The sequence below is a fragment of the Pavona decussata genome, unplaced genomic scaffold, assembly GCF_977016875.1.
Source record: "Pavona decussata unplaced genomic scaffold, jaPavDecu1.1 SCAFFOLD_2, whole genome shotgun sequence".
Classification (NCBI taxonomy): Eukaryota; Metazoa; Cnidaria; class Anthozoa; order Scleractinia; family Agariciidae; genus Pavona; species Pavona decussata.
In genome coordinates, this window is record NW_028145426.1 from 510,185 (window position 1) to 523,163 (window position 12,979).

Consider the following 12,979-nt stretch of genomic DNA (forward strand, 5'->3'; position numbering starts at 1 on the left):
AAAGGCGTCATGACACGTGATGTGTCTCGTTGCGTAACGCAATGCCTAAACGGTTGAGAGGCCGTTACACAGTCATAGTATAATCAGGTTGCCAGTTCTTCTAATTCCCAAGCCTCACTGATTCTAAGCGGTCTGGACTCCTCAGTTTTCCGAACAAAAATTTTCCCATCCACAGTCCAAACTCGATTGATCTTATAGGCTCTTTTCATTTTTCTTGCCTTAGCCAGAATTTCTTGTCTGTATTGTGTAAGGTTCTCGTTTATGAAGATTCTTCCTTCTGTATCTCCCTGTGTTGACCCGATGATCTCTGTAGTATTCGCTTCTTTTAAATTAACTCTTCCTTTATAAAATTCTCGTCTCTTCTTGTATGTAGTGAAGCGAACAATTATGGGTTTAATGGCTGGCGACTTTCGGTACAGTTGATGTACAATGTCAATGTCCTCGGTTGTTACATTTACTGACATTCTTTGGCCCGTTTTGATGACAATGTCTTGCAGGTTTTCACCTTCGAATTCTGGAATGCCATGGATTTCGATATTAAATTTACGCGTATATTGCTCTAAGGCATCGTGCTCGTATTCAAGTGTTTGCACTCTCTTTCCCAAATCAAATACTTCGCTATGTAAAGCGTTGTTTGTTGAAACCAGTTTCTCATTTTGCGTTTTGAGCGCATCTACCATTTCAGCGTGAAATTGCATCGAGGTCTTCAAATTTTCCACGTCCTTTCTTAGTTCCTGATTGTCGTTTAATATCGTTGTAACATCAGCTTGTATTTTCATTAATACTTGCCATATTTGGCCGATACTTGGTTCTTCACTCACCGAATGTAACGCTTGTGCCGACATGATGGCCGGGATGTCACACCTCGTGGCGTCTGTCAAATTGGATTTCTTTGCTGCGGGAGAGTTTTCGTCGCTGGAGGACGCGCTGCTTGCTTAACTCTGTTTCCTTTGTCGGTTACGCTTCTTGTTTGTCATCATATATACTGTTTGCTTTCATTTTTTTCGGCTTTAAGGAGGCGAAAAGGGCGCTCTACAGCGAAACGCGTCTGTTCCCTGTGACCATCTCGTCCCAGTCCAAAAAACTGTGGATGTTAAGTACTTTACTCGGATTGCTTGTACGCTTTAGTGCGAACTATTCATTTGCCAATTCATAAATTTGACATAAATTACATATATTACCACGTTTTTCAATTTTCACATTCTTATGTATGCATCTATGTTGTTAAATACTGTACTTTTCATTTCCAAAGGTAGTTTCTCAATAAAGTTATAAGTTTGAGTATTTAGCCTTTGAAACCAACGGCGAAAATGAAACTCATAAAATACATTTACCAACCACAGATCTGAAGTCAGATTTCTACAAAAGACCTGTAGACCAGATGGGGTTCGAGAGATCAACGCGGCCAACCAGACGCCTTCTATTGTCACTAAAGGTTTGTTGCCTTTTTTGTGCAAAGAAAGGAGATGTAGAGAGTTACCAGGCTTTTCCACGCAGAGATTGCAAGCGAGGAAACTATTAAGCAGGAATTTGGAAACGTTGCTTGCAGCAGGATCCACAAGTTTCAACCCCTATTGGACGTGGGATGGAAGATGGAGCAAAAAGGAGGAGTTGAAAAGTTAGTCATCGACTGGATGGATGGCATCAGAAGCCATCTTGGACCTATTATCCTGTAACTGCACGAGGAAATGTGCAGCACCAAATTGCGTGTGTGTGGTCAATGGGTGAAGGTGCACAGATATGTGCAGACTCGCTACGTTTGCAGTTTTGAGTTTGGCATCCTACGAAACGAACTAAGCCTTTGGGACCTACAAACGCGACCGCGTTGATGATAGCCCAATCATGTCGTGACCATCCCAAAAATGTTTTCACAGAGTATTTCTTTTTGTAACTGCATGATGCCTTCACAACAGCAAGATACGTTTTTCCCTGATTAATCACTCATTATTCTAGGATTGCTTTCATATCATTACATAGCGGTAATACTCTGCACTGTGCCACCTCACCTGCTGTCTCTAAACTGCTTTCCAAGTCGCTGATTCTTCTTTGCGGAAATGACGTCAGTAGAACAAAGTCAGTCGCGTTCGGACTGTCATTCAGAGGCCACAGCCTTCTAACTTCCCTAAAGAAACAAACATATTAATTTTACCAAGGGCTACAGTGATTATAACCATTCTTCTCAAACTCATTAATAATTCAAAAGCCAAAGACAAAGGAAATCATGCACCGTGACGTGTTTGGATATCTGATGAAAAACTCCTCGTTTTGCATCCTTAATTTCTCCTTCAAAATCAGTTTGTTTGAGAAGTTGTATCAAACACTCGTCACAGTGTTTCATCACAAAATCAAAAACCTCGAAGTTTGTCAAAAATACTCCGCTACGCGTCGTATTTTCAACTCTCTTCTCGGTGTTTGATGTGTGATGAAACACTGTGTCTCGTGTTTGATATATTACCTCAAACACAATCGTCATAGATACCAGTGTGAATGAAAGGACTTTAATTACGTCAAACGGTTAAGGATCAGGCGGGAAAAGACGACATTGGAGTGTAGCATAAGTGGGTACTAACTCTACTCATCGACGGTTAATGCGACAAACTAAAAGTCATTTAAGTCATTGAGATAGAGCAATTTTCATTTCGCCTTGAAGCAACAACAACAACTACTACTGCTACAATATATTTGTACCAAAAACAAGAAAGAAATTACAATCAATTAATTTTGATTTGAACAAGAAAGTTGGTAGCACGCCGATGGACGTGAAACAGAAATATCAGTTCATTTCTAGAAAGTTCTTAACCAACGGATCGAAACCAACCAAAGGCCGCGCAAGTTTACTTTAGGTAAGTCTAACTACGTTAAACCAATGAAATTGTTATTATGCAATTAGTCTGCAAAAGGAAATCTGTCTAACGTCTTAAACTGAGATTATTTACTTCAATTATTAAAGGTATTAATTTGACTTTTAAGTCATTCAGTAAAGGTACTAGTGTTGGGTAAGAATATTAAAAGTATTTGAGTAACAAAAGCTTATTTGCTTCAAGAATCTATGGTAAAGAGTCCTAAAGGAGTATCAAGTTCGTAAATCAAAGGTATAGACCTTTTTCATAACTGGCAGCCGATAAATTATTCTTTTGTTTTCATGAAAATTAGCCCTACTAGCCTCGTCAGCATGTGCAAAATTCAAAAGAATTTTTACTCTGAAATGAGGTTAGTAGGGCTAACTAACATATATTGAAAAGAATAATAAATCGGCCGCCATTTATGAAAAAGGTCTATTAGTGTCATTTAAATTTTTTTAACTAATTACAAATGGTATTCGTTAGAGTTACAAAATCCTGTCTGCTTTAATTTGCGAAGGTATTAAGGTGACTTAAAGACTATTTACTTTATTTACTAAGACTATTGGTCTTACAAAACCAGTTTGCTTCATCCATTTAAGGTATTATTGTAACCAAAAGACTACAGCATTTAGCTAATTCACTAATATAAGGGTATTAAGAATTGCACATGCCTAACTACTTCATACAATAAGACATATATGTGACTTGTTACATTTAATTCATGTATGAAAGGTATTGGTGTGACAATAGAGCAAAGTATACTCTATATTCATCAAAAGCATCAGACATTAGTGGATGAATAATGAATGAATTTCCTTTTTCGCATAAGAGTATCAAGTTAAATCATCAAAGAAATTAAATAGACAATTTACTAAAATTACCTAAAGATATTATTGTAACAAAAGTTTTTTTACTAAAACGGATACTTAATATAATCTCCAAAGGTGGTAGCGTCACTTAAGGTTATTTACTTCATTCATGAAAAGTTCAAAATAAAGGTACTGGCGTCACAAAAAAGTATTCACTTCATTCATTAAAGGATACTAGCGTCCCAAAAGTGTATTTGCTTCGTGCATCAAAGGTACAGTGTCACAAACGAGTACTTATTACGTTTACCAAAAGTATTAGTATCACATCAAAGTATTCAGTACGTTGATCAAAAAGTATAGTGTCACATGGTAATATTCCTTTCTACGTTAAAACGACGGCTGTTGTCAGCGTTTTATAACATCGGAAGAAGCTTTCAATCTTGCTAAAGTTGCTATTTTGGCTTCATCCAAGCGAAAAGTAAATAGAGAAAAACGTCAAGCGTTTCGATGATTGTCCCTATGCATAAGCAAATTTTCAGTGATTACATTTGTTCTGGTGAAGCGATCTTATCGCTCACACTGGACCCCGAATGATATTTACAATAGAGCAAAGTATACTCTATATTCATCAAAAGCATCAGACATTAGTGGATGAATAATGAATGAATTTCCTTTTTCGCATAAGAGTATCAAGTTAAATCATCAAAGAAATTAAATAGACAATTTACTAAAATTACCTAAAGATATTATTGTAACAAAAGTTTTTTTACTAAAACGGATACTTAATATAATCTCCAAAGGTGGTAGCGTCACTTAAGGTTATTTACTTCATTCATGAAAAGTTCAAAATAAAGGTACTGGCGTCACAAAAAAGTATTCACTTCATTCATTAAAGGATACTAGCGTCCCAAAAGTGTATTTGCTTCGTGCATCAAAGGTACAGTGTCACAAACGAGTACTTATTACGTTTACCAAAAGTATTAGTATCACATCAAAGTATTCAGTACGTTGATCAAAAAGTATAGTGTCACATGGTAATATTCCTTTCTACGTTAAAACGACGGCTGTTGTCAGCGTTTTATAACATCGGAAGAAGCTTTCAATCTTGCTAAAGTTGCTATTTTGGCTTCATCCAAGCGAAAAGTAAATAGAGAAAAACGTCAAGCGTTTCGATGATTGTCCCTATGCATAAGCAAATTTTCAGTGATTACATTTGTTCTGGTGAAGCGATCTTATCGCTCACACTGGACCCCGAATGATATTTACTGCAAAGCTTAAGTTTTAGTTTCCTATTTTACCCTTCGCCTTTAACCCACGGACTTACCTTGAATATTTAAAGTTAATTAAACGTTTACATTTTGCGGCCGGAGATAGAAATGCGTCAAGTGTTGTGTTCGGCTGTATGTAAATAAGTGTTGACCTCCTGATCGTAACTGAGTCGATAACGTTTGACACCGAAGTAGATTTATCGCACTGTGGAATTTCCTATTCTTTCAGTCATGTCGTTTACTTGGATTTTTGGGGTAAGCTCGTTTAAAGGTTTTCATGCTTACGTTTGATGTTTGCTGAAATGAGCAGTTCTGCCTATCGAAGTGCAGCCTCTCTCGCAGACGTTCTTTTGGCTCGTCACGCAATCGTTCCTCCCGAACGACACGAGCAATTTGCGAGGGAGGCGAATCGAAGTCGAACTCTTGGAAAATATCCGTCCTGAAAGAAAAGTTGCCCCTTAGTCTCCGTAAATGGAAGGATTTACCAGACACCACACCTACTAGTTTTTTTCTTTTAAGAATACCTTTTTCGTTGAGTTGATTTTACGTCCTTCTTTTTCTTTTTCCCGTTATGGCGGCTAATGTAATATTAGCACCCCAAAAAAGTATTTATTACATTAATTAAAGGTACTAACGTCACAAAAGAGTATTTACTTAGTTCATTAAAGATATTAGTGCCACGAAAAGAAAAAAAAAACATCAAACGGGTATTTACTTAGTTCATCAAAGGTATTAGTGTAACAAAAAGGTATTTACTACATGAATTAAAGGTACTTGCGCCACAAAAGAGTATTTACTTAGTTCATCAAAGGTACAAGCGTCACAAACGGGTATTTACTTAGTTCATCAAAGATATCGGTGACACAAAAAAGTATTTACTACCAACGTTAATTAAAGGTACTAGCGTCACAAAAGAGTATTTACTTAGTTCATCAAAGGTGCAAGCGTCACAAACAGGTATTTACCTAGTTCATCAAAGGTATTAGCGTCACAAACGGGTATTTACTTAGTTTATTAAAGGTATTAGTGCCACAAAAAAGTATTTACTACGTTACTTAAAGGTACTAGCGTCACAAACGGGTATTAACTTAGTTCATCAAAGGTACTAGCGTCACAAAAGAGTATTTACTTAGTTTATCAAAGGTATTTGTGTCACAAAAAATATTTACTACTTTAATTAAATTAAAGGTACTAGCGTCACAGCAGAGTACAAAAAGGTATAGTTAAGGTACAACTATCCAAAACGGGTATTTTCCTGATTCATTAAAAGATATTAGCGTCACAGAAATGAATTTACTAGGTTCATAAAATGTAGTGTCACAAAAGAGTATTAGTACTAGTATTAAAGGTACTAGCGTCACAAACAGGTATTTACTTAGTTCATCAAGGTATTATTTAGTGTCACAAAAAAGTACTTACTACTATAATTAAATGAAAGTGAGAAGTGATCATCGCAGTGAATTTTCCAATTTATGCAATTGGAAATTGGAAGCCTGAAAAAAAATTCAGGCTTCAACGGGATTCGAACCCGTGACCTCCGCGTTACCGGTGCGATGCTCTACCAACTGAGCTATGAAGCCACACATTGGGAGCAAGGTCAATTGTAGGTTCCCATTTTCCCGTGAGAGGAGTGAAACGATGTAAAGTATATGAAATAATTCATATATGAACTGCGGATATAGATGAAAGTGAGAAGTGATCATCGCAGTGAATTTTCCAATTTATGCAATTGGAAATTGGAAGCCTGAAAAAAATTCAGGCTTCAACGGGATTCGAACCCGTGACCTCCGCGTTACCGGTGCGATGCTCTACCAACTGAGCTATGAAGCCACACATTGGGAGCAAGGTCAATTGTAGGTTCCCATTTTCCCGTGAGAGGAGTGAAACGATGTAAAGTATATGAAATAATTCATATATGAAAGATGAAAGTGAGAAGTGATCATCGCAGTGAATTTTCCAATTTATGCAATTGGAAATTGGAAGCCTGAAAAAAATTCAGGCTTCAACGGGATTCGAACCCGTGAACTCCGCGTTACCGGTGCGATGCTCTACCAACTGAGCTATGAAGCCACACATTGGGAGCAAGGTCAATTGTAGGTTCCCATTTTCCCGTGAGAGGAGTGAAACGATGTAAAGTATATGAAATAATTCATATATGAAAGATGAAAGTGAGAAGTGATCATCGCAGTGAATTTTCCAATTTATGCAATTGGAAATTGGAAGCCTGAAAAAAATTCAGGCTTCAACGGGATTCGAACCCGTGACCTCCGCGTTACCGGTGCGATGCTCTACCAACTGAGCTATGAAGCCACACATTGGGAGCAAGGTCAATTGTAGGTTCCCATTTTCCCGTGAGAGGAGTGAAACGATGTAAAGTATATGAAATAATTCATATATGAAAGATGAAAGTGAGAAGTGATCATCGCAGTGAATTTTCCAATTTATGCAATTGGAAATTGGAAGCCTGAAAAAAAATTCAGGCTTCAACGGGATTCGAACCCGTGACCTCCGCGTTACCGGTGCGATGCTCTACCAACTGAGCTATGAAGCCACACATTGGGAGCAAGGTCAATTGTAGGTTCCCATTTTCCCGTGAGAGGAGTGAAACGATGTAAAGTATATGAAATAATTCATATATAACTATAATTAAAGGCACTTGCGTCACAAACGGGCATTTACTTTGTTCATCAAAGGCATTACTGTCACAAAAAAGTATTTACTACGCTAATTAAAAATACTTGGGTCACAAACGGGAATTTACCTAGTTCATCAAAGGTACTAGCGTCACAAACAGGAATTTACCTAGTTCATCAAAAGTAAGAGTGTCACAAACGGGTATTTACTTGGTTCATCAAAGGTATTAGTTTCACAAAAATATATTTACAAAGTTAATTTAAGGTACTTGCGCCACAAAAAAGTATTTACTTAGTTCATCAAAGGTACTAGCATCACAAACGTGTATTTACTTAGTCCATTAAAGTTACTAGCGTCAAAAAAGAGTATTTACTTAGTTCATCAAAGGTACTAGCGTCACAAAAGAGTTTATACTTAGTTCAGCAAAGTTACTAGCGTCACAAACGGGTATTTACTTAGCTTATCAAAGGTATTATATTCACAAAAAAAGTATTTACTACGTTAATTAAAGGTACTAGAATCGCATACGGGTATTTACTTAGTTCATGAAAGGTATTAGTGTCACAAAAAAAGTATTTACTACATTAATTAAAAATACTAGCGTCACAAACGGGTGTTTACTTAGTTCACCAAAGGTACCATCGTCACAAAACGAGTATTTACTTAGTTTATCAAAGATATTAGTGTCATAAAAAGGTATTTATTACGTTAATTAAAGATAAAAGCGTCACAAACGGGTATTTACTTGGTTCATCAAAGGTATTAGTGTCACAAAAGAGTATTTACTATGTTAATTAAAGGTAAAAGCGTCACAAACGGGTATTTACTTAGTTCATTAAAAGTATTAGCGTCACAAACGGGTATTTACTTCGTTAATCAAAGGTATTAGTGTCACCAAAAAACTATTTATTACGTTAGTTAAAGGTACAAATGTTACAAACGGGTATTTACTTAGTTCATCGAAGGTATTAGTGTCACAAAAAAGTATTTCCTACGTTATTTAAAGGTACAATCTTCACAAACGGGTATTTACTTAGTTTATCAAAAGTATTAGCGTCACAAACAGGTATTTACTTAGTTCATGAAAGATATTAGTTTCACAAAAAAGTACTTCTCACGTTAATTAAAGGTACTAGCGTCACAAACGGATATTCACTTAGTTCATTAAAGGTAAAAGCGTCACAAACGGGTATTTACTTAGTTCATCAAAGGTAATAGTGTCACAAAAAAGTATTTACTTCGTTAATTAAAGGTAAAAGCGTCACAAACGGGTATTTACTTAGTTCATCAAAGGTAATAGTGTCACAAAAAAGTATTTACTACGTTAATTAAAGGTAAAAGCGTCACAAACGGGTATTTACTTAGTTCATCAAAGGTAATAGTGTCACAAAAAAGTATCTACTACGTTAATTAAAGGTAAAAGCGTCACAAACGGGTATTTACTTCGTTAATCAAAGGTATTAGTGTCACAAAAAAACTATTTATTGCGTTAGTTAAAGGTACAAACGTTACAAACGGGTATTTACTTAGTTCATCGAAGGTACCAGCGTCACAAACGGGTATTTACTTGGTTCATCAAGGGTATTAGTGTCACAAAAGAGTATTTACTACGTTAATTAAAGGTACTAGCGTCACAAACGGGTACTTGCTTAGTTCATTAAAGGTACTAGCGCCACAAACGGGTATTTACTTAGCTAATCAAAGATATTAGTGTCATAATAAAGTATTTACTACGTTAATTAAAGGTACTAGCGTCACAAACGGGTATTTACTTAGTTCATCAAAGGTACTAGCGTCACAAAAGGGTATTTACTTAGGACATCAAAGGTACTAGCGTCACAAAAGGGTATTTACTTAGGACATCAAAGATATTAGTGTCACAATAAATTATTTACTTAGTTCATCAGAGGTATTTGCGTCACAAACGGGTATTTACTTGGTTCATTAAAGGTACTAGCGCCACAAACAGGTATTTACTTAGCAAATCAAAGATATTAGTGTGAAAAAAAAACTATTTATTACGTTAGTTAAAGGTACAAACGTTACAAACGGGTATTTACTTAGTTCATCAAAGGTACTAGCGTCACAAAAGGGTATTTACTTAGGACATCAAAGATATTAGTGTCACAATAAATTATTTACTTAGTTCATCAGAGGTATTTGCGTCACAAACGGGTATTTACTTGGTTCATCAAAGGTATTAGTGTCACAAAAGAGTATTTACTATGTTAATTAAAGGCACTAGCGTCACAAACGGGTATTTGCTTAGTTCATAAAAGGTACTAGCACCACAAACGGGTATTTACTTAGCAAATCAAAGATATTAGTGTCACAAAAAAACTATTTATTACGTTAGTTAAAGGTACAAACGTTGAAAACGGGTATTTACTTAGTTCATCGAAGGTATTAGTGTCACAAAAAAGTATTTCCTACGTTATTTAAAGGTACAATCTTCACAAACGGGTACTTACTTAGTTTATCAAAAGTATTAGCGTCACAAACAGGTATTTACTTAGTTCATGAAAGATATTAGTTTCACAAAAAAGTACTTATCACGTTAATTAAAGGTACTAGCGTCACAAACGGATATTTACTTAGTTCATTAAAGGTAAAAGCGTCACAAACGGGTATTTACTTAGTTCATCAAAGGTAATAGTGTCACAGAAAAGTATTTACTACGTTAATTAAAGGTACAAGCGTCACAAAAGAGTATTTACTTTGTTCATCAAAAGTATTTGCGTCACAAACGGGTATTTATTTAGTTCATCAAAGATATTAGTGTCACAGAAAGGTATTTACTACGTTAATTAAAGGTACAAGCGTCACAAAAGAGTATTTACTTAGTTCATCAAAGGTACTAGAGTCACAATCAATTCAATTTTCCAATTCAATTTTTTTTAGTTTTTCACACGTACAACGAGATTCAATACAATACATATTACAAAGGAGGACTCAAAAGAAATAGGATAAATTTGTTTGGTTTAGTGTGAGCAGTGCCTAAAGGAGCATGCTGCTTTCGAGTTGGGCACTGCTTACGATGGAAAAGAAAATTATTTCGGTGAAAGAGAAAATTATTTGGAAAGGTTTGGAAAAGAACAAGAGCGTGTTTAGTGAACGGATGACGGTGAAAAACTCTACATAACTTTTGGTTTATCAGCAAATTTTTCCTGTATTTGGTTTTAAACGAAAAAGCGGAGTTTGATTGCTTAATGTTACAGTCTATTGTTTCCCATATCTGTGATGCTGCGAATCGAAATGTGTGTTTACCGTAGTTAGTACGTATTTTTAGTCTGCTAAAATTTTGTCGAGATGAAAATCAAGTATTGTACGAGTGCCGAGAGGATGCTGTGGAAATAAAGTTTGCAAAAACAAGACATATTTGATCATTTATTATTTTGAACGTGAAAATGGCAACCTTGAGTTTGAATGCATTGTCAATGGTTAGAATTCCCAGTAGATTGAAGTAAGCAGTAGCATTTTCTCTTTTGTGAGCAAAGAATATATTTTTTACACATTCGTTTTGGGCGGTGCAAATTTTGTTGAGATGGGTGGTGTAGGTGTTGCCCCAGCAAGTTGCCCTCGCTTTACCTGGTTCATCAAAGGTACTAGCGTCACAAACGGGTATTTACTTAGTTCGACAAAGGTACCAGCGTCACAAAAGAGTATTTACTTAGTTCGACAAAGGTACAAGCGTCAAAATCGGGTATTTAATTGGTTCATCAAAGGTACCAGCGTCACAAACGGGTATTTACTTAGTTCAACAAAGGTACCAGCGTCACAAAAGAGTATTTACTTAGTTCGACAAAGGTACAAGCGTCAAAATCGGGTATTTAATTAGTTCATCAAAGGTACCAGCGTCACAAACGGGTATTTACTTAGTTCGACAAAGGTACAAGCGTCAAAATCGGGTATTTAATTAGTTCATCAAAGGTACTAGCGTCACAAACGGGTATTTACTTAGTTCGTCAAAGGTACTAGCGTCACAAACGGGTATTTACTTAGTTCATCAAAGGTATTAGTGTCTAAAAAAGTATTTGCTACTTTAATTAAAGGCACTTGCGTCACAAACGGGAACTTCCCTACTTCATCAAAGGCATTAGTGTCAAAAACGGGTATTTACCTAGTTCATCAAAGGTATTAGTGTCAAAAACGGGTATTTACTTAGTTCATCAAAGGAATTAGTGTCACAAAAAAGTATTTCCTACTTTGATTAAAGGTACTATTGTCACAAACGTGTATTTACTTAGTTCATCAAAGGTACCAGCGTCACAAACGGGTATTTCCTTAGTTCGTTAAAGGTACTAGCGTCACAAACGGGTATTTACTTGGTTCATCAAAGGTATTAGCGTCGCAAACGGGTATTTACTTGGTTCATCAAAGGTATTAGTGTCACAAAAGAGTATTTACTACGTTAATTAAAGGTACTAGCGTCACAAACGGGTATTTGCTTAGTTCATTAAAGGTACTAGCGCCACAAACGGGTATTTACTTAGCTAATCAAAGATATTAGTGTCATAATAAAGTATTTATTACGTTAATTAAAGGTACTAGCGTCACAAACGGGTATTTACTTAGTTCATCAAAGGTACTAGCGTCACAAAAGGGTATTTACTTAGGAGATCAAAGATATTAGTGTCACAATAAATTATTTACTTAGTTCATCAGAGGTATTTGCGTCACAAACGGGTATTTACTTGGTTCATTAAAGGTACTAGCGCCACAAACAGGTATTTACTTAGCAAATCAAAGATATTAGTGTGAAAAAAAAACTATTTATTACGTTAGTTAAAGGTACAAACGTTACAAACGGGTATTTACTTAGTTCATCAAAGGTACTAGCGTCACAAAAGGGTATTTACTTAGGACATCAAAGATATTAGTGTCACAATAAATTATTTACTTAGTTCATCAGAGGTATTTGCGTCACAAACGGGTATTTACTTGGTTCATTAAAGGTACTAGCGCCACAAACGGGTATTTACTTAGCAAATCAAAGATATTAGTGTGAAAAAAAAACTATTTATTACGTTAGTTAAAGGTACAAACGTTACAAACGGGTATTTACTTAGTTCATCGAAGGTATTAGTGTCACAAAAAAGTATTTCCTACGTTATTTAAAGGTACAATCTTCACAAACGGGTATTTACTTAGTTTATCAAAAGTATTAGCGTCACAAACAGGTATTTACTTAGTTCATGAAAGATATTAGTTTCACAAAAAAGTACTTATCACGTTAGTTAAAGGTACTAACGTCACAAATGGGTATTTACTTAGTTCATCAAAGGTATTAGTGTCACAGAAGAGCATTTACTTAGTTCATCAAAGGTATTAGTGTCACAAAAGAGTATTTACTTTGTTCATCAAAAGTATTTGCGTCACAAACGGGTATTTATTTAGTTCATCAAAGATATTAGTGTCACAGAAA

The 12,979-nt window shown here is 35.7% G+C and overlaps 1 protein-coding gene and 4 non-coding genes across 5 annotated transcripts in view; all 5 read right to left on the reverse strand.

Moving 5' to 3' along the window:
• Positions 1–12,979, reverse strand: part of LOC146489856 (uncharacterized) — a 51,931-nt gene that overhangs the window by 17,259 nt on the left and 21,693 nt on the right. Inside the window, exon 12 of the mRNA XM_085115118.1 lies at positions 2,007–2,122. Coding sequence (XP_084971244.1) covers positions 2,007–2,122 — 116 coding nt within the window. The remainder of the gene's footprint in view (positions 1–2,006; positions 2,123–12,979) is intronic.
• On the reverse strand, positions 6,428–6,500 carry Trnat-ggu (transfer RNA threonine (anticodon GGU)). The gene has a single exon. It is a non-coding gene; the product is annotated as a tRNA-Thr (tRNA).
• Positions 6,678–6,750, reverse strand: Trnat-ggu (transfer RNA threonine (anticodon GGU)). Its single transcript has one exon. It is a non-coding gene; the product is annotated as a tRNA-Thr (tRNA).
• Trnat-ggu (transfer RNA threonine (anticodon GGU)) lies at positions 7,158–7,230 on the reverse strand. Its single transcript has one exon. It is a non-coding gene; the product is annotated as a tRNA-Thr (tRNA).
• Trnat-ggu (transfer RNA threonine (anticodon GGU)) lies at positions 7,399–7,471 on the reverse strand. The gene has a single exon. It is a non-coding gene; the product is annotated as a tRNA-Thr (tRNA).